General features: G+C 36.5%; 2 protein-coding genes across 4 annotated transcripts in view; one reads left to right on the top strand and one right to left on the bottom strand.

The window, feature by feature from the left end:
* Window positions 1-20,846, top strand: part of LOC142323063 (cell adhesion molecule Dscam2-like) — a 300,598-nt gene that overhangs the window by 96,294 nt on the left and 183,458 nt on the right. Inside the window, exons 6-7 of the mRNA XM_075362191.1 lie at window positions 5,861-6,029; window positions 14,955-15,228. Coding sequence (XP_075218306.1) covers window positions 5,861-6,029; window positions 14,955-15,228 — 443 coding nt within the window. The remainder of the gene's footprint in view (window positions 1-5,860; window positions 6,030-14,954; window positions 15,229-20,846) is intronic.
* The window catches only part of LOC142323062 (serine hydroxymethyltransferase, mitochondrial-like), a 288,888-nt gene that overhangs the window by 214,428 nt on the left and 53,614 nt on the right, over window positions 1-20,846 (bottom strand). The window lies entirely within an intron of this gene.

The raw sequence follows: 20,846 nt of genomic DNA, 5'->3' as shown, positions 1-20,846 counted from the left end.
TCGCGCTATAGAAATTCAGTCCTACTACTTTTTGATCCTGCCCTGTATACTTATATACCCGCATACGCGTTCATAAGTTTCTTTGTATTTTGCCCCTAAGCGACGACTGTGTTTCCATAGAAAGATGTTTCTTCGTTAAAATAAAGGGAATGTAAAAAACAAAACAACCGAGAGAAACACAAAATGTAATGTAAGAAATCAGCTTCACGATTACTTATTCATTTGTACCATGCGGTTAGCCGCTTCGAGATATTATTCGCTGAAAATTATATACCGCTTTGGAAGTCTGATAAACACAAAAATAATTCTGAATAATAGCACACATAAGCTAATTGCACTTCATTGCAATCGGGGATCTTCGGCGGATTTGCAGAAAACCGTCGTTTATTTTTATTTTTTGTGGTCGTATTGTTAGCGCTTCGAAAATACCTTAGAATTTCGTAAAAGTATTGACTAGCTATTTTTACAATCGATAATAATCCCGCGTAGTTCACGCCGGAAAAAATTCATTTACTGCAAAAATGTTACACATTGAAGGATTTTGTTACTGTCGTTCCACTTCTCCGTTACAAATGTTGTGTGCTGATTAGTTATTTGTCTTTATAACGAGGTGTTGCACAAATCTACGAACGAATAAATAAAGGGGCTGTACGGAAAAAGATTGTATATATAGTCGGATATACGAGTATGCAAAAAAATTAAAACGAGTGCGTCGGTGCGTAGACGCACGACGGAAGCGAAACTTCTTCCGCAAAATTATGTGAATTATTAATGGTGCAAAATAAGGTATACATAATATACACAATTGATGTAATCTGTTACTAATAAGAAATATGAACTAACAATGAAATACACGTATTATAAAAAAGAGAGAACTCGCGTATACTTGTAAGCCGCGTATAAGAGTGAGTGTGAGAGAGTGATAGTGAGGGAGGGAGAGAGCGCTCGTTATTATTTATTTAATGTTATTTTATTTTATTTAACGTAAATTTAATTTATTCATTCGATTGATTTGAATCATTCAGTTCAAACCCAGCCCGCAGTGATACAGGCTCACAGTTCACAGTTCATTAATTCAATTCATTAAAGTGAATCTTTAATAACAGCTAGTGACGCTTTTTCGTGACGCTCGTTTTTTTCAATTGACTTCCCATCCCGAAGCGTGCGTTAAGAAACTTCGTTTCAAAAACCGGATGTATAATCATCATCCACAATTTCGATCGCGTCCCCGTATCGTACGAAGAAAAAATCATGAAGCCACAACTTCTGAAACATGAGGTTTTCTGACCTTTTATTTTCCTTTGTGTCGTAAGGTTTCAAAATTATGCTTTCCAGATGTTACACTCCTATACTAAAATAAAATTTAACAGAACTTAACGACTCACCGAATAAATAAAGAATTCGATAAGCATTATCAAAATAAAAGAATTTAAAACATTTTCAAATTTCTTCTCACACTTTATTTAGTAACGGTTGAAAAACAAACGTGGAACAGAATGAAATTAACCTGATGTGCAGAAATCCGATATACTTATTTTTATAAGTCACGTCGATTATAACACTTAAAACCGCTTACAGACTTTTAACAAAAAATGCCATGGAAACACCAGCAGCAAAATTTCGTCGAACGGAATAGCATCGCGAAAATATTTCCTTCCATTAACGATCTCAAAAAGTTAATATAAAATTCAACTCGCTAGTTTTTAATTTTATTTTTAGCAACATGAAAATAATAATGAGCATTAAAATAATTCTGCAGAATTTTTAAATCGTTTTGTCACTTCACGTAGGGCATGTGTTCACAAACGGAAAAGCTACAAAACGATACACTTACAAGTTTAAAATGTGACTATAGTATTTTTGCGAAATTCTGAAATATCTTAATATTTCCACGTCTCATGAAATACCGGCCGCATACTAGGTACTAAAAAATGCATGTTTTTAAAGCGGGTCGCCCTCCAAATTCTCTTTCCACAATAGGGACGCTTGATCAGAACCTATATTGAAACTGAAAAGATCGGTAGAGTAGTCGGTGAGAGAAAACCTTGCCGGATGGCATCGATCGGAGCACATGAACTAATGATTTTCCATACACTCCTGAATCGCTACCGAAACGGCTAATTAAAATAAAAACACTAAAAAGCGCGTTCAACTTATAACAATGGGTTTAAAGCTTAACAACAACCTGCATGATATATCGGTAATAATTCTAGGGTAAAAATTTATATTTTAAGCTATACTTTCCATTTCATTGCTAGAACTCTTCTTCGAAAAGAGGAAAACTTAAGAAAATTCCCTTATTTACTTATTTTAAGTAACTTGATTTTACTCTTATGCGAAACGCAAAAAAATGTATTGTCCTTATCGCTACTTAATAAAGAATCTTTTCTCTTTTCATAACACAGTTTAGGCGATTTTGGGACAACAATTTTAAGTTGTCATCAATTTTTCAATCGATAGCGGTTTCGGTCAATAACAATGGTTGAGAATTATAAAAATTATATGTTCGTGTTTGTAAGCCGAGTATGAAAATTTATATAGTAATTAAAATCGACTGTTATTATGAAGTGGAAGGATCGGTATTTGAGAATGAAATTTTTATTAAAGGTTTTTGGCGTTAATACGGGCGAATACAAACAATTTTACACAATAATTCACTGGCGCATTGAATTCTCGGCAGCATCCCTCGATATCTGTAAATCGTGCAACGAATTGAAAACGTTTTGTCTAATAAATAGAATAAACAGCATGCAATATAAGATTTATAGATAAGTCTCACTCTCGTCCGATTTTGAAGACATCGGATGGACGGGATTTTCTGGATCGAAAAGATCCAGAAAACCCCACAGAAAAAGGGGAAGATCCAGAAAACGGGGTTTTCTAAGTAGTTATTGCTTCAATCAAGAATGATTATCATTCAGATTTAAAGAAGGCCGATATGTTAGCTTTCATAGCCAAATAAGAAAATGTACTGCCTGTGTAGGTGTAATTCGATGGTAAAGTGAAAAACTATGTGAAAAACAAATAACGGTCGGTGTTAAATTAAAAAATTTGATTTCGATGTCGTGAAGTTTCCTCGTATTCAGATAAATCCTAAAACTTTTATCGAGATACTCTTAAAATGTTGTATTATCTAGATAAAAACACCTCAGATGATAACTTTTTGGGGTTACTTTGCCACAGATTAATTAGCTGTCGAGACCTAGTTATTAGTTTGGAGTACTGAATGTTTAAAAAAAATTAGAGCCGAAGGGCCTTTATAAATTGTTTTTCCAAAAATTTGTCTTAGAATTATTACCGATGGTATGCACGATTTTATTATGTTATATACAAAGGTAGATTTTTAATTTATTACAGAAATACTCGTTATTCCGATGACGGTAAACAATATTACTTTGCAGGTAACGGTAATGTCGGTGAATTAATTTTTGTTATAAGATTACGGGCATCTCCTGCTTTGGTCTTTTTGCCCGATGGAATTTTGTAGCTTACGAAAAATGATATACATGCCGGGATTCGAATCCGCATGAAAGGCCGAGACGCTACTACTCCGCCACGGAGATTGGCAATTATTTTTTAATAAGTATTTTGTTAAAAGAATTTTTTAATTTATCCTGCACGAGCTGAAACTTTGTAATTTATTTTAAAATAGCTTATTTAAAACTACGTTAAATAACAAAAGTTATTTTATTTTGTTGTTTAAAATAAGTTTATTTTGAATTTATTATTAAAACTGTTTTGTATACCTCATTTTTTATTAAGTTAAAAACCACGTACAAGACTAAATCCCTTTAAGAAATTTCTCTTTCCCGATATTTAAAGAAATTAATGGAATCTGTCGGTTATTGTATTACACAGGTTACCTCACCTGACTCACAATCGTAGGCTATTAAACTGTTCTTGAATTTAACGCCAAACAAAGACCGACACGCGCGCATGCACACGTGCTCGTGCAGAACATTTTAATATTTCTGGAGTCAAGGCCTCAAAACGTCGAGAAAAACAAAAAACTAATTTTTTGACTGATTCTTTTGTTTATATCATTAAGTTGACTGCAAAAAATAATACAAATAATCCAAGAGCATCTAACGACTACCAGTATCTAACGTTATCAGTTTAGTACAGTGTACGATAAACAGGAACACGATTTACGATAAATGCGATCTCAGTGTGCCAGCGTGTTCGGAGTGAGTGTACGGTAACAAACAAGCGAAGAGTGCGTTATAAGAATTCCATTTTGAGGTAGTGTTATCTGCAGATAACTATGAAAGCTATTCGGCGAGGTCATTATGATCAAGGAACGAAGTGATATTATTAATTTATACGAGGGTAAGCTGGTTTCGTTTTGTAAACATTAAACGTAAATAATTATTGCATAAAGTAATTTCTTGCTAAGTTGATTTTTATTATCTTACTATTATAATCTCTCGTTAATTTTTATCGATTTGTATTTGCTCTTGTAAGGTGTACAGTAAAATCGGAATTGTTATTTGCAAGTTATAATCGATCTATTTTGTACATTATTTAAGAGTATATTACATTTGTAAGAATTTTTACGTGTGCTATCTCTCAATATCCTTGTCGAACCGTGAACAGGCGATTTTATTTATTTTTGTTCACAGACAAAGAAATAATTTTTTAATATCCATATCCTACGATATCAATGTAAACTGTATAACGAATTTTATAATATTCATGTCATACACATAAATCGTATCACAAATATTCTAGTTCACAACATTAATTTTTAGTCTGTAATTGACACGCTAAGATATTAAGTACTATTACTATATGTGGATAATACTTAATCCGAGTAAAAAACATCAGCGTGTGTAGTTATAGTATTTTATTTCTGGTCGAAAAAACTTACATTTCTATAGATATTAAACGGTTTAATTAATTTCACAAATCATTTCTTGTAAAATTCATATCTTGCATTAATACATTACTAATCGAATGTTTGGAGGCGATACGCATGGTATCGGCAGTATTGAAATAGAGGATGCATTAATGGAATCACACACCGAAAGTTATAGGACAGAGTTACGGCCTGTATAAGAATCACGCGACGATGATAACAGTAAAAGGTGAAAAAAAGCGAGTGGAGTTCAGATTCAAAAATGAGCTAGACGAGGATATACTCGTAATCTGGCATCGTACATTTTCAATTTGTACATAAGAGAAGCGATGAAGGGGAATTGGAAGACGATGGGATAAAACAAGGTGGCAAGATTTATCCGTGACATTTAGATGACGATCTTGTGAGTTAGGCAGTAGAAATAATGAAGGACAGATTATGAGGTAGAGATCGGTTTAGACTTTAATAACGGACGAAGATTTTAATTTCTAATGCGAAGAAAGCAAACGAAAGCGGTTTTAAGCTAAGATCTGAATTCATCCGTCCACACTTTATAAAATATTCCAGAATCTGACAGAACTGTATCCGTTTCATTATCTTTACTATATTCCCGATTCCTGTCGCTCGCTTTCATGTTTAGCGCGTTCCTCCGACAGCGCATACAATCGTGATCGTAGAATCGCAGTCGGCAAGCGTATTTGACATTATCTTTTCTGTCGGGATGTATGACAAAGTTAGAAAGAAAATCCGATAGAGAGCGGTAATTTAATCTATTTTATATAGACCGTATAGACGATCCTGAATATCCAAAAAAAAAATGAGAAGATAGTGAAACATTAATTCCTCTTAAATATTTGTTTAGAAGTAATGTAAGAGTGAAATACATTGTTCATAAATAGCTGTTAAGTCAGAGTGCACCGGGGACACAAAACCGGTTACGTATGATTCCATTATAAAGTTTCAAATATCGAATTTCTTTGACCGATTCTTTACTCTTTTCAGATGGTATCGGCTAGAAAATCAGCAGATGAAATCGGTTACAGAAGACGATCGAATATTTGTAATCGGTGAATGTTTAGTAATCCTTCATGCCGATGAAGATGATGCCGGAAAGTGGGTATGCGTTGCAAACAACACTGCTGGAGAGGAACGTTTCGATTTTACTTTACAGGTAATGTGATTTATATTTCTTTGTTTATTTCAAAGAAGCGTGCATGTGTACGTTTGTGTATGTGCGTGCGCGCCCACGGATACATATAACAGTTTATTCGCTAATTGCTCATGTTCTAAGAGTTACAGAAATATACTAGCAACCCTGTCGCAGGGAAAATGTGCAATTATTGTTCGAAATATTTTTACCTTTCTTCACCCCCTTTCGCGATCGAATTTAAAAAACTTTAGAAATCGGTTTTTAAATATTCACGTAAAGATTACAAACACCAAAAATGAAGTTGATATCTGCTTTTTACCGAGAAATTAAAAAAAAATAAATAAATAAATTTCACTGTTACTCCATTTTAACCCTTTAAACTCGGAATTTTAAAAAATTCCTTTCTTAGTGTTGACTTACACCGTAAGAACGCGTATAAAAATGTTCATCGATTTCTCTTCAGTAGGTTTTGTTGGGCGTTGATTATGAATAACTCACGATATATTATTTTATATATATAGATAAAAAAACACAGACCACAACCGAGATAAACTTTGTTAGAGGAATTTGAAAAGTGGTAATAAGACACTAAAAATACAGCTAAATTGATAAGGATCTGGGATGTAAAGTTGTCACTTGAGAGAATCGGAGAGTTTGAACTCTTACTTTGTAAGGTTGTATCTGTCGAATAAAAACCGCCTTGGTATAGATCTTGGTTGGGAGTAAATTATTCTTGTATATAACTCGCTGGTGTTCAGTATTAATAAACTGAGATATTATTCCTTTATATTTTTATATGCCTTTAAAGAGTCCATAAATTTATTACATTGTTAACAAATATGATGTAATGTACATGTAATTTTTTATGCATGAACACTCAATAAAGACTAAACAATACAATGATAAAATAACAATTTTCTAACTAAAATGTCAGCTGTTAAGCCAACTGAATTATAACAAATTATATACTTTACATGAATAAGAAGAAGGCAGTTAGTTTGTTTATTTATAAAATAATGAGAGGAGGAAATGATAAATGAGTCTGAACAGCAGTCTTATGATTCGATACGAGACCGACATCAATAAAAAAATATTAATTAACGATCAGATTTCCGTATACTTATATCTTGTAACAAACAGAAGTCAGAATAATAAGGTATAGCGGACGATTATTTAATAGGCTTCTCCATCGGAATAGGCACCAGAAAATCTAACGATCATATGATAAAATAAATAAATCAATCAGGCAAACTCACCGGTACCACGTACACATACATACGACTCAGGAAACATTTATATGATATACATGATGTATGTTATGTCATTTAGTCTAACAGATCAAAAAAAAATATTACACCCCTAAAAAGGCGATTCAAATTCTTGTACACATCAAAACATTTAAAGAGATATTAAAAATAAATGCAATCTATATGTAGAAATAATAATTAATAAACATTTTAAGAGAAAAAATAAGAAAATATTTAATAAAAATAGAACGCATAAAAAAGATTGAGAAATTATAAATGGGTTGTTAGGTAAACAAAACTTACAGTTTTCAATGCAATCGTAAATGTAATCCACAAAATATCTGGTTTTATGGCTTGATTATGTTGCAAAGTTTCGGTCGTATACACAACCTATATAGTAAACTAGCACATGAAGAGTAATAGCATTTAAGCTATTTAATATGGAATATAATAATCCACGTATTTTAAAATATATAAATTTATCATGGTCTTATGAAATTGCTTTAGGAATGTGAGTGGAAAGATAGCAATAAAATCGGTCGAGTCTAAAGATGGTAGCCCCCCCACCCCAAAAGGCGGTTGGGATTAAACTGGGAGAGAGCCTATGACAGCATGTTCCATAATACAGAATTAAAGTTACTTTACTCTTAGGAGTTTGTGACTGCTCGGTCAATTTAATATTAAATTGACCAACTTTCAACCAATCGGTAGGTGGTTGCGTTTTTAATTTCAGTTCCTTCATGTCACATAGTCTTGTTAAAAACTCAAAATAGATGTGAACGCGTTAAAACAAATGACTCACGATGGTAAAATCGATTTTGAAGATTACGGACGAGTCATTTGTGTGAAACGTAAGCCATGGAGCAAAACGCTTTCTAACAATTAAAATAACAGATCCGTTATCCTGTACTGATGTTCTACCATAATGTTTTATTTTTTTTATATACGAGTTATGTATTTTACTTTTTACAGCAGTAATTTTTTTACACAGTGTAGAAATGGATGTTGTTGAGCGCTAATTAACGTGAAAATCTAAGTATTGATTCTTCTCGCCAATGCACGCTGGTGAAGTATTGTAACAGTAGTTATTAATTTTAATTCTTCTGGGCTTGAATTGTTGATTTTCAGCAAAGTTTTAATCCGTACCGGTTCTTAAGGTTGTGTTCATAGAATGATGCAAGTTGCGACAGCATGTCTTCTAGGAATGAAAGATCAAATCGCAACAGTTCTGAAAAATACTCGTCTAAATATCTCCACTGCCCACGATTAACTTATAAAACTTTTATCGGGTTTATTCTCTACGTTAAAATAAAGCGTTGCCAGTTAAGTATCCTCGATCGGGTCTTTCATTACACAAATACAGCTAACACTAACAGTAGAAAAAGACCATCGCTAGCATGCCGCCTAACATCTAGTAATTGTTGTTTTCCTGTACGTGATATTTATTTCACTCCTAACACCCTCATATTCACTGAGTTTTTCCTAATCCAGCACTTGGAAATAGACTCAGTGAAGAGGATTAGAAAATCCCCATATTATAATATATATATATATATTATTTTATTCTTAATCTAGATCCTTAATTTTATTTGTTGTCAGTAACTTTTCCCTTTTTCACTCTGTAGTTGAATAAATAACTTTTCCTTATGTTTCTACATCTCAAACTCTGTTTTCCCTGCTTGTTTTCATACAGCCGACTTCCAAAATAAATTTACATTCCTCTAGTTTCTGGAGATGCTGATAGGTGATGTAGATTGACATTCATGGCAAAATTCTCTGTCACAGTTCTCTACTTTTGAACCGAGTCATGTATACATTTCTTTCGTAGTCCTCATATAATTCTCAGGCATTCCTTTCTCATACATCTCCATATTCTAGTCTGGATACTCTTATCGTGTGATTCTCAAGGTATAAAATGAACATGTAAAATTCTACTTATATTTCTGTCTACCTTTGCGATGAAGAAAATATCACTTCTGTTGCCCCCTTTCAGGCGTTAAACATAAAGTCTTCTCTCCTACTGTTGTCTTCTGCCTCATATCACTTTTCATCTATAATTTGTTCACACGTCTTCAGCGATGCTACATCACAGCTGTTTTCTTAAGTAGTTTCCACACACTTATACATCCTTCTTTCCTTTATAAATCAGGACAACTATACTTTCCCTCTGTTCTTTGATGTTTTTCCGTTGCCACAATCTATTCAGTAATCTCATAAAATACATATAAACACCGTGGTCTTCATATCCCGAAAAGGATCTGCTCTAAATCAACCATTTATCTGGCGACTGGATCCGGACGTTTTCCATTTTTTTTAAGAACAATGTTTCATCTATCTTCTACTTAAACCTTGTAAATGTAACGGCACATATGTTGGCGCTGGGACTGAAAGTCTATGTACTAGCATTTTGCATGCATTGGCTTCTGTTATAAACTAAAAACATTGTCATTTTTTATATGTCTTTTGTGGTATGGTAATATATAAAAAACAGGTGTCATAAATTTGCTGTGCGTATGTAATTATTGAGTTTTATTCTAAATTATATATAGATGTGATCTAGGCCTACATCCTGTTGTATAGCTCCTAATAATAGTAGAATCATTCATAAATTATACGTACATAATGTGCTGCTTATGAATTGTTGTAAACACAACACGCAATTCTAACAATTTCATTTACTTATTTTTAATCTACTCTAATAATTGCGCTGTGAAGAATCATATGTCACACATCGCTTATAATTATGTTCTAAGAAGTGGCAATTCTAGAAACATTTATTGCAGTATATATTTTACTTAATGAAGTGAATAGCTGTTAGTGATTTAATATACTATTTGTTTGTTTTTTCATTTAATTTTTAATATTCAGTACAATTATTTTCTTTTAAAATGCCCAAGTTAGGAGGAAAAGGTACAGTAACTCATAGTCAGGTGAGGGAAATTGTATTCCACATTTACAATTTCTTTTTACAAAACATTATTGGAACCGGAATAGTGAGGATAACTGGAGTGCCGAATACGGTTTTTCAAGCGACAAAACTATCAAAACGAGCCGTCCAAAGAATTATAGCAGAAGGGAAATCAAATAAAACTGAGAAGCCATCCATGTTTGTTTCGCAGAGAAAATGTGAAAATCACCCCAGTACTGTGGGCAATTTAGATTCGTTTGACACGGATACATTGAAGCGTTTAATAAATAAATTTTATGTAACCGAAAAGTGCGTTCCTACTGTGAAGATGGATCTCTTTCCAGTGGCAGAGTCGGCTTGGAATCAAATACAAGTGGCTCATACAAATCGATTCACTGTAGAGGAGTTACGCGGAGTGGCCTTCGCTTTATCCTGATAAAAGCTCGGGCCCGGATATGGTTCCGGGGTCTATCATTAAGATGTTCATGTCACGGCACTCTTTGGTTGTCCTTGATGCGTTTAACGATGTGTTACAAGATTGTAGTTTTCCTGGACGGTGGAAAGAGTCTTGTTGGTGCTGATGCCGTAGAAAGCCGTAACAGAAAATGGTCGAACTGCTTATCGTCCTATATCGTTATTGAATACTGTTGTTAATCTCTTAGAGCGGATAATTGTAGATAGACTCTGGAAGGAGATGTGGATTCAGCTGCCCTAACCTCTAATCAATACTGCTTTGTGAAGGGGGGGTCGACCGTGGATGCTATCCGGCGTGTCCTTGAATGGGAGAAAGATCGGGCTGGGGGCACCCGGCGTCGACGGAGAATACCGTTAATGGTTCTCCTAGACGTCAGGAATGATTTTGATTGTGTTCCACGGCCGGTGATTATCTTGAAGTTGGCTCCTCACAAGACCACGGTGGTTGCCCTTATGGGAAGGAGGAGGATCCGTGAAATACGAGTTACAATTGGAGAGATCACCGTTTGCACATCGGGGTGTGCTAGATACCTCGGAGTGTGGATTGATAAGAACCGACGCTTCAATACTCATATGGCAAAGATTTTTGAAAGTGCTGAGACTTCTGTGTTTAGGTTCGGTCAGCTTATGGGAAATCACAGAGGACCGAGGGTGTCTAAGAGGCGTCTTATTTTGTAAGTGGCTTTTTTACGCTGTATCTGCCTGTATTAAGGCATTTGATTAAGAAAAGAATACTAAAAGGCTATCGTCGATCCAACGGCAAGCAGCCATTAGTATTGTTGCGGCACGGTCTCTCGTAGTGCAGTTGAGTTCGTTGCGGGTGTTCCTCTAGTTTTGTTGAGAGCCCAAATACTCTTTCCGGTATACAATGGAATGCCTAAAGCTTAAGCCAGACATATACTGTTGAGAGACTGGCAAGATAGTTGGAATGCCTCGCCTACTGGGGAATGGACTCGGCGTATTATATATAATATTGATTCATGCGTAGCTTCGGGGAGGTGGGGTTCTATCTCTCCCAGCTATTAACAGGACATGGGAAGTTCGAAGGATACCTGTGTCGATTTGGAAAGCGTGCTACCTCTGCCTGCAGGTATTTTGAGTTACCGGATACACCCGATCATACAAAAATGATATAGATGGGATGTTATAGATGTTAAATGTTATAAATCTATAATGTTATAGATGGGATGGTGTGAAACAGGAGCTTGGATTATTCTGGCTTACTCCGGAGAGAACCATGGACGACTACATGTTGTTCAGTAGGCGGGCCTGGGATGAAGTTGAGAAGTTTGCTTCAAGAATACTGATGAGAAAATCCCGCGATGGTTTGGAGATGGACCGTGAGTAGCTGTGGCTTCATGACGTTTGAGGATGTGGGGGGGGGGGTTGATGATTAGCCTTTCATGGAGTTGCCATTCGTCCGGGCTTGCTTGGGTCGGTGATGGGGAAGAAGTGTGAGGACATTGGATCCCTTGCGTCTTCCTGCTGAGGTGCGATTTTTTGAGGGTTACATTTAGATCTACACCGGTGGGGCAGTCTGCAATGGCTGTTCTTACTGCGGTAGGTAAATCAAATAACAACAGAAGATCCAACTGGCGGCCTGACCTGCCATGCCGGTAAGTGGGAAGAGCCGTTTGAGTTAAAGGACACGCCCCTGTGTAGTACAATACTTTGGCCCCGCGCAGTGGTGTAGAAAGGGAAGAAAAAAAAATACTGTGAAGAGAATTATGCAAAAAGCCCGCGAAAGTAAAATTAATTTCAAAGGGAGTGAAAAATCGTTTGGGGAGAATATTACGTAAAATGGGATTTAGGTGGAAAACAACAGAAGACAATCAGAAAATACTGAGAACGGCATGACATTAAACTGCAGAAAATTAAATTTCTAAGATAAATTTACCTGTTTCACGAAGAAGGAAGACCGATTGTATACTTAGTGGAAACCTGCATTCACAGTAGTCATGCGACACCAAAATCGTGGGTAGACACAACAAATCTTCATGAGGGATTGAAAACACCAGTATCCAAGGGCTCAGTATTAATGACTGTTCATGCCGGCTGTAATAAAGGATTCATTCAAAATACTTTACTTATGTATGAGTCAAATAAGAAAGCGGATTATCATAAATCGATGGATTTCGAAAAGTACACGAAACGGTTACGGGAGAGGTGTATTCCCAACTTATCACCTCGGTTGGTCATTGTACTAGAAACACATCGTATCATAACGTTCTGCTACAAAAGCAGCAAAATTTAAAGTTTTTAAAAAGCAATGTGATAAAATAGTTAACCGAACAACGAATTAACGGTTCTCCTACTATGACGAAGACAATCTTATGATATTATAAAATTGCGCAAAAAAAAAAAATCAAAAGAAATTTCTAATAGATGACATTTTCGAAAATTATGGTAACATAGTTCTACTCTTATCACCCTGACTTAAATGCCATTGAAATGATTTGGAGTCAAGTGAAAGAGCAAGCAGCTAAAAGAAATACAACTTTTAACATGTCGGACGTTCTTAAGTTAGCTGAAGAGGAATTTCATTAAGTTCCTGAAGCCGAGTGGAGCAATGTCTGCGAACATGTTGTCAACGTTGAATACAAATACATTGAAAATGAAAATTTTGTGATTTGCACATCGATAATTCTGTGATAAATGTGAATTCAGAATCGTTCACGAGCTGTTTAGAATTTACCGACGACAGCGATTTCGGAATTTGCGAGCTACAGCAATAAAGTGAGTAGAAAAAATAATTATTTAAAGTACTTTAAAATAATAATATTAATTGGGATACTAAACCTGTTTTAATTAGATAGCATCGTATGTGTTTTTGGTTATAAATATCATCTGTATTAAACTGACAATGTTTTCAGTCGGTTTAGTACCGTGCCAAATGTTTGCTGAATGCTAAACGTTTTTGTGCCAATTTACGTGCCGATAGTTCCAAGATTTTTCTTTCTCATCTGTGGTGGCGTCTCCCCTGACATTTTCCCTAATAACCCTATTCCAACTTTCCTCTAAATATCGCTCAGTATTTCTTTTAAACTTTCTAGTGACGATTTCTTTTAACACTTTGTCATTAAATTTAGTTGATCTTTTTACTCTTCGCCATTTTATTATTTGCTATTCTATATCGGAATCTTCATTCTCCTTTAACATTTTACCTCATGGTTTTCTACTATTATTCTGTGTTATACTGATTCTATTTTTCCCTTTACAGCGTCGCAGTTCTTCACTTTCATTAGGTGTATTCTACGGGAAAGTACGTAGAAAATATAATCGTTTTTATAGTCGCTTTTATAAGTAACAAGTTTGTTTTCTTACTTTTTAGTACGGTTGTAAACTATCACTAAACAATAAATTTAAACAGTTAAATGTTCACAAAAAGTGGTGTTCAAACATTAGTTTTAGATTATTGCTTAATCTATTACTTTTTGCCTTTTTCATTCCTTTTGCTGAAACTCGAGCGTCCACACACACTTTTTTCTACAACCTATTTCTTTCTCTGTACCCGTTCAAGTAGCCACCGAATACGATCTTTTGTTTCCTGCTTCTTCCATTAACACTCGATCTAGGTTCCTCCAAAAATTTTCCTTTTCTTCCTCTATATTTCCCAGCTGGGGAGAATACACGCAACGATTGTGGCCTAACTTCCTTTGATTTTTAGTTTAAAGCTAATAGTCCTTGGCTTCACCTGTTTACACTTCTATCCTCTATATAATATCGATACTATTTCTCCTGGTTTCATATGTTTTGCTGTAGTGAAATTTTGATTCTATTTTCTGACTTTTCACTTTATTATTTTTTTCTTGTACGTAAAATTTAACTCTCCTTCTCAGTAGGCCAAACCAAGAATCGGTCGGTTCGGTTTAAAGAAAAGAAATGTGAACTTCGCTAACCCTCAAGAAAAGTGAAGTATATAATATGTATAAGATTAACATTTTTTGCGATTAGCTCCACTGTGTATTTAAATATTGTCATTTCTTTATATCTTCACTAAATCAATTTACGACAAACCTGACCGACTTCGCTTAGGTCTGAACATAAGCTCTTGATAATAGCGGTAGAGGAAACCGATGAGCGATATCAGATTATCGGTTAGGTAGCTGAATAATTAAAGTCGAACGGTGATGTCGTACCGGTACCTCGCAAACTTTTATTTTATCCTTCCGATGCGATTAACAAATAATTTTACCGCTGACTTTGTTAAAACCGATTACCGATTAAATTTTGGGCGTTAAAAATTTATCCGATGACGTAAAAATCACGAAAAATATTCGTAAAACTTTTAATCCGATCGCGTATTTGTGCTTTTAGGTGAAGTCGCCGTTAGCTGTAAGTATCGAGCCGAGCGATCAAGTGACGGCCGATGTCGGTTCCTACGTGGAACTTCATTGTTTAGTTTCCGGAGGCGGTACGTCATACTCACGAACCTGGTTAAAAGATGGTCACGTGATAGGACCACCGGTTCGATCAGATACGAGCACCCTTCTCTTATCTCGGATTCAAAGAGAAGACGCCGGCATGTATCAGTGTCTGGTCAGAATCGACGACGACAGCGCCCAGAGTTCCGTACAGCTCATTCTCGGAGGTAAGTGGATCCGATTATACTTTTTTACATTGTTTCTATTATTAAATGGAATAAAAATATAACTATAGGAATTCTACATAATTTGCGAACAAAACGACTTCTCTAAGCGAAAAGTTTTAATAATGGCGAAGTCGTATTTGTATATTGCAAATTGTGATTACATTAACACACGGCGGTAGTTTTTCAAAATCTATAGAAAAAACGAATGAGGATGTATTTTTCTTGGTTCTAGTGTCAGAAACATGTGATGCCACACACGATGCCTTTAACTTCTGTACTACAATTTACGTAGCAAAGATTATAATTCACTCGGTCATACCGATTCGGGAGGTAAAAAACTTTACATTCTGAGATTAATGAAAATACTATTTTTTTAACAATATAAAAGTTTCCCGTTTATAGTGAAGTGAAAGTAGTATTTTCAAACTCACTTATCGAGGTTTGATCAAGAAGTTTTACTCTGGTAGATTGAATTAATGAAAATACGGCTTTTTTAACCACTAAGTGTTTTTAATTCTTAGCGAAATAAAAGTGATAATTTTTAAAGCTCGTATGATTTGGACTCATGATGAAAGAGTACCGATCGTTTTCAATTGTATTTCACCTAAGCTGCGTTTGAAGGCCACAAATTCTAATTTCGTAGATTAGATATGAGAAGATATAATTTTATTTAAAACGACTTTAATGAGAATTTTGCATTCTTATAAAGGAAAATAGATTTTTTAAAACCCCGCCTATCGAGATTGTATTTCACTTAATCAGCACCTTTCGTGGGAGGGGGTAACAATCTTTACTTCCTTTGATGAGATTCATAAAAGTACAATTACTAGTGATATTAAAAAGAATGTCGCGGTTGTAGCGAAAGCCTAAGCGAGATTTTTAAACGTTCCTCGATTGAGGTCGGTTAAGGAGATAAGAATAGTATCGATACAATTTTGATTGTATTTCACTTCAAACTATTTAAAGCGATAAGACTTTTGCTTTCATCGTTTGAATTATTTTTTATCGTATCATGTTAGAAGGTAATAATTTCTAAATTTATAATTATAAATACGAGTATCTTTATAAATAAAATAAAATAAAAATGTTAACAATGCTGTTATAGAGAGAGGGGGTTTGTATTTATTTCCGAACAAAATTTATGTTTTTGAATCTTGTTTATCGTGATCAGACCCGTCGTATCAACAGTATCGATGACGAGTTTCTGTTATATTTTTACAGTCGGAAAGAAAATAGTTTTTACTTTCATTTAAAAAGCAAAAATATCGCCGTCTTAATTATAATCAAATGTTTTGCACTTAAGGTGAAAGTGATCATTTTTAGCCACGGCTATCGAATTCGATCCCGAACATGAAGTAAAAATATGAAATATTGTGAAAATTTAGTGATGTGAACATTATAGTTAACATTTTGAATGCGTTTAGCTTAATAAAATGTTTGGTGATAAAGGATCTTGCTTTCATTCGTTTAAATTAGTGAACGTACAATTTTACACGTAAAGTTTTACATTTACAGCAAAATATTTATTTTTTAAATCTCGCCTCTGTCCATTCGATCCTTCCTGACGTTACAGCCGAGGGGATACAACCGGTACTGTGAAAGTACTCTCTTTTCTGTTTAGCCTCCGGAACCACCGTAAGGTATTACTTTAGAGGATGAATGAAGATGATATGTATGAATGTAAATGAGGTGTAATCTCGTACAGTCTTCGGACGACTGTTCCTGAGATGTGGGTTAATTGAAATCCAACCTCCAAAGAACACCAGTATCCACAATCTAGTATACAAATCCGTATAAAAGTAACTGCCTTTACTAGGATTTGAACCTTAAAATTCTCGACTTCGATTTCAGGTGATTTGCGATGACGAGTTAACCACTAGACCAGTCCGGTAGGCTATTGTGAAAGTACACCGTCATCCTTCCGATTCCCAGTATTTTTTTTTAACTAATATGTTAATCTCCTTAGACACAAGCGATAAAAATAAATCTACTTACCTAGGTAAACTACCTACTTACCCTAGGTACTTACCTAGACCTAGGTAAAATTCTGTAAATTTATACTACGTAGAAAATATTTTTTTTGGTGTTTTTATTCATTTTTTTGCTAAGCCTCACTGCCCAAGGCTCTTCCATTAAATAACGTACTTCTATATTTCCCCTTCCCAGGACTCCCGTCTATATCGTTGACAAGAAAAACTTTTTTCACTTACTTTTTCTACGTACGAAGTAACGAGTTACACGTCAACAGATCAAAGATAAGAAAATGAAGCCCTTTTTTTTTTTTTTATATTCCCACCTACTCCTCTGGAACGGATCTACAATCAAGTTTGACTCGCGCCAGAGGAGTGTCCTTTATTCTAGCTCGCCTCCCCGCCCGCCGGCTGTATGTCCGGCACGGCAGGTCAGTTCACCGATTAGCTCTTTTATTTCGTAGGTGGAAATTCCACCTACGACAAGCCGTCATCAGCGAGCGGTTTCTTCTTGACGAGCTTCCTCATCTTTCTTCTTTATAACTGCGGTTATAAACGACGAGATCACATTAAAGTTATCCTCGTTAAGTAGCATTTTATCCACCACATTCTCCGTAGATAATGGCCCTATACGTCTTACACAGGATTGCCTGCTTGCAGTCCAACGGTTACATTCAAATACTACATGTTCAGGGGAATCATATGCCCCACAGTAAGGACAGTTGTTGTTATCTACCCTTAGTCTCGCACATAAATAGGACCTGAACGACCCATGCCCTGTAAAAAATTGCGTTATCCAGTAATTTATGTCCCCGAACTTCCTTTCTATCCACGGTCGGATCAAAGGTATCAAACGATGTGTCCATCGTCCCGTGTTGGCTACATCCCAACGATGTTGCCGATTACGCAGCATCTCTTCATATGCTTCTTTAGAAGGTTGTCCACATGCTATACTCACTCGCATCTCCGCCAGTTGTTTAAGCGGAGGAACTCCTGCAATTACGAGTACTGCCTCGGTGGAGACTGAAGAATATGCGCATATCACTCTTAAGCCCATGCGCCGTTGAATTCCTTCAAGGGCTCTTCTGTTCTTGTCGGCACGCAGAGCTCTTTCCCAGACTTGTATACCGTAAAGTAAGATGGAATTAACTACGTGAGCGTAAATCTTACGCTTCGCAGTTCTGGATCCTGTCATATTACCGAGTAATCTGCTAAGATTTTTGACCGTGCATTCAGCTCGTTTACGTATTTCATTCACGTGTGCCGTAAAACTCCTCCTCTTGTCAAGCCAGATCCCTAAATATTTGGCTGAAGTCTGTTGCTGGACAAGATTACCCCCTACTCGAATTAGGATGTCAGATATTCTCCTACGACCTGTCATGACTACGTATTTTGTTTTACCATGCGAAAGTTTTAAGCCTTTAGTGGACATCCAGACTTCTGCCATTCGTATCGCTGCGTTTGCCTTCTCCGATACCTCTACTTCAGTTTTTCCAGTAACAACCAAGGCCAGGTCGTCAGCAAAAGCCACTGGGAAAACACCCAGAGGATAACTCAGCCCGAGAATTCCGTCATAGACCAGATTCCAAAGGAGTGGCCCCAAGACAGAGCCTTGAGGCACTCCACACGTCACTTTGAAGCGGAAGCAGGATCTACCCTGGTGACAAACAACAAACCTATCCTGCAGGTAATTCTGGATAATTCTTCTTAGGTATCCAGGAATATCCTTATCTCTCAACGCTTGTAGGATCGCATCCCATTTCAGCGAATTAAAAGCATTGCTCACATCAAGCAATATCACAATTGGTATCTTCCTGGTGCGCCAAGTACCCGATGCCGCTTCGTCCACCAGACGCATAACTGTCTTAACAGCACCCACCGTAGAACGCCCCTTACGGAAACTGAATTGTGCGTTAGAAAGGCCACCATGTTCTTCAATCGCATTTTTCAGCCGCAATTCCAACAATCTCTCTAGGAGTTTGCAGATGTTATCGATCATGCATATAGGTCTATATGCTACTTGTAAGTCATCGGTCTCCGGTTTCTTGATAAGGGCCAACCTGGACTCTTTCCATTGCATTGGAATACAACCATCTCTCAGGATCTTATTCATGATATTAAGAAGCTCTGCAGGCATCCTCTCTGCTAATATTCTGATTATCTCGGCTGGAATGCCATCTGGCCCGAGTCCCTTATGTAGCTTCAGTCTTTTCACTGCCATTAATAGCTCACTAGCGTCAAGAAGTTCAAAGTTATTATCCACAATCTCTTCCCGAATAGGATCCGCTTGCCGAGGAAATAATTCCTTAACAACACGATGGATCTTATCGTCTGTTAAGGCAGGTAATCTCTTTTCTAACTTGTTGGTAACAATTTTAAAACCCCTGCCCCATGGATTGGCATCTATATCTTGACACAGTCGCTTCCAGCAACTGGCTTTAGCCCTTTTAATTGATGCGTTATATGCATTCCTTGCTTCCACGTATACCTCACGCGCAGCATCCCTTAATCTAGCATTCTGCCTACCCGATCTTTGGTAGGCTCTTCTTGCTTTCCATGCTGCCTTCCGTAGTTGTTCCAAATCAGGCGACCACCAGTAAGCATGTTGCTGCCTCCGGGGATAAACTAAGACCCCCGCTTTTCCGCATTCCTCTTGAACTTGTTCCACAAACCCTTCGGGGGACATATCTCCAGCAAGTCTTAGGATTATTCTGTCCCTAAACCGTAAGCATCCTTTTTTGGAGACGATCAGCCTTCCCGACATTACACGAATTTCCCTGGATAGGGACTCAAATGCTATAAATAGATGGTCCGATAAACTCTCTTTATTAATAATCCTCCAATCAAAGAAGTCGTTAATATCAGTACTCGTTGTAAAGGCTAAATCTATTGCCGAACACGACATTCGTCTACGGAACGTCATATCTTCACCGTTTATACAAGTCAGCCCTAGTGTATTAACATGCTCACTCAGGTGACGCCCTCTTAGACTGTTTACAGTTCCCGCAAATTCGGGAAGATTTTCTAGGAATACTAAAAAATTATCTATTCCCGCATTTGGAGAATTGTAGCAAGAAAATACCACGATTTCACCGAGGTCGGCCCATATAAAACCGTCACTGCTGCCACTGCTAATTATAGGGATCCCAGACACCGGAAATCCAATAGCTGCTGTCGTTGTCGCATCCACTAGCCATCCTGTTCCAGAAGTAAGATCATAAGGAGGTTCCGACACAAAAATGATGTCTGAGCGCTCCGTCAAAGCGGTGTCCCACGATAAAGCCAATGACTGTCGGCTCCTATTGCAATTGATTTGTAGAAATCTTAATTTGCAACAGTACACTGACAGGTCCTGTGGCCCTCCTTACCACATAGCATGCACGTTGTCAGGTCTTTACATTGTGCTCTGTGATGACCCGCTTTTCCACACCCGTAGCACAGTTGCGAACGGTCCACACCCTTGCAGGTCGCAGAGACGTGGCCGAAAGACCAACATCTAAAACATCTGTCTTCCGGTTCTCTTATGTACGCTCCACAATGAACCCAGGCGATGCGAACCCGTCTTTCCGTTAATTTTTTTGCGGCCCGGAAGTTCGTGATTACGGTGACGTTTTTAGTTTCACCGTAAGCTTGTCTTATTGACGATAA

The sequence above is a fragment of the Lycorma delicatula genome, chromosome 4 (genome assembly GCF_047948215.1).
Source record: "Lycorma delicatula isolate Av1 chromosome 4, ASM4794821v1, whole genome shotgun sequence".
NCBI classification, from domain to species: domain Eukaryota; kingdom Metazoa; phylum Arthropoda; class Insecta; order Hemiptera; family Fulgoridae; genus Lycorma; species Lycorma delicatula.
Note: the sequence above shows the minus strand (reverse complement) of the source record. Positions and strands in the feature narration are given on the sequence as shown.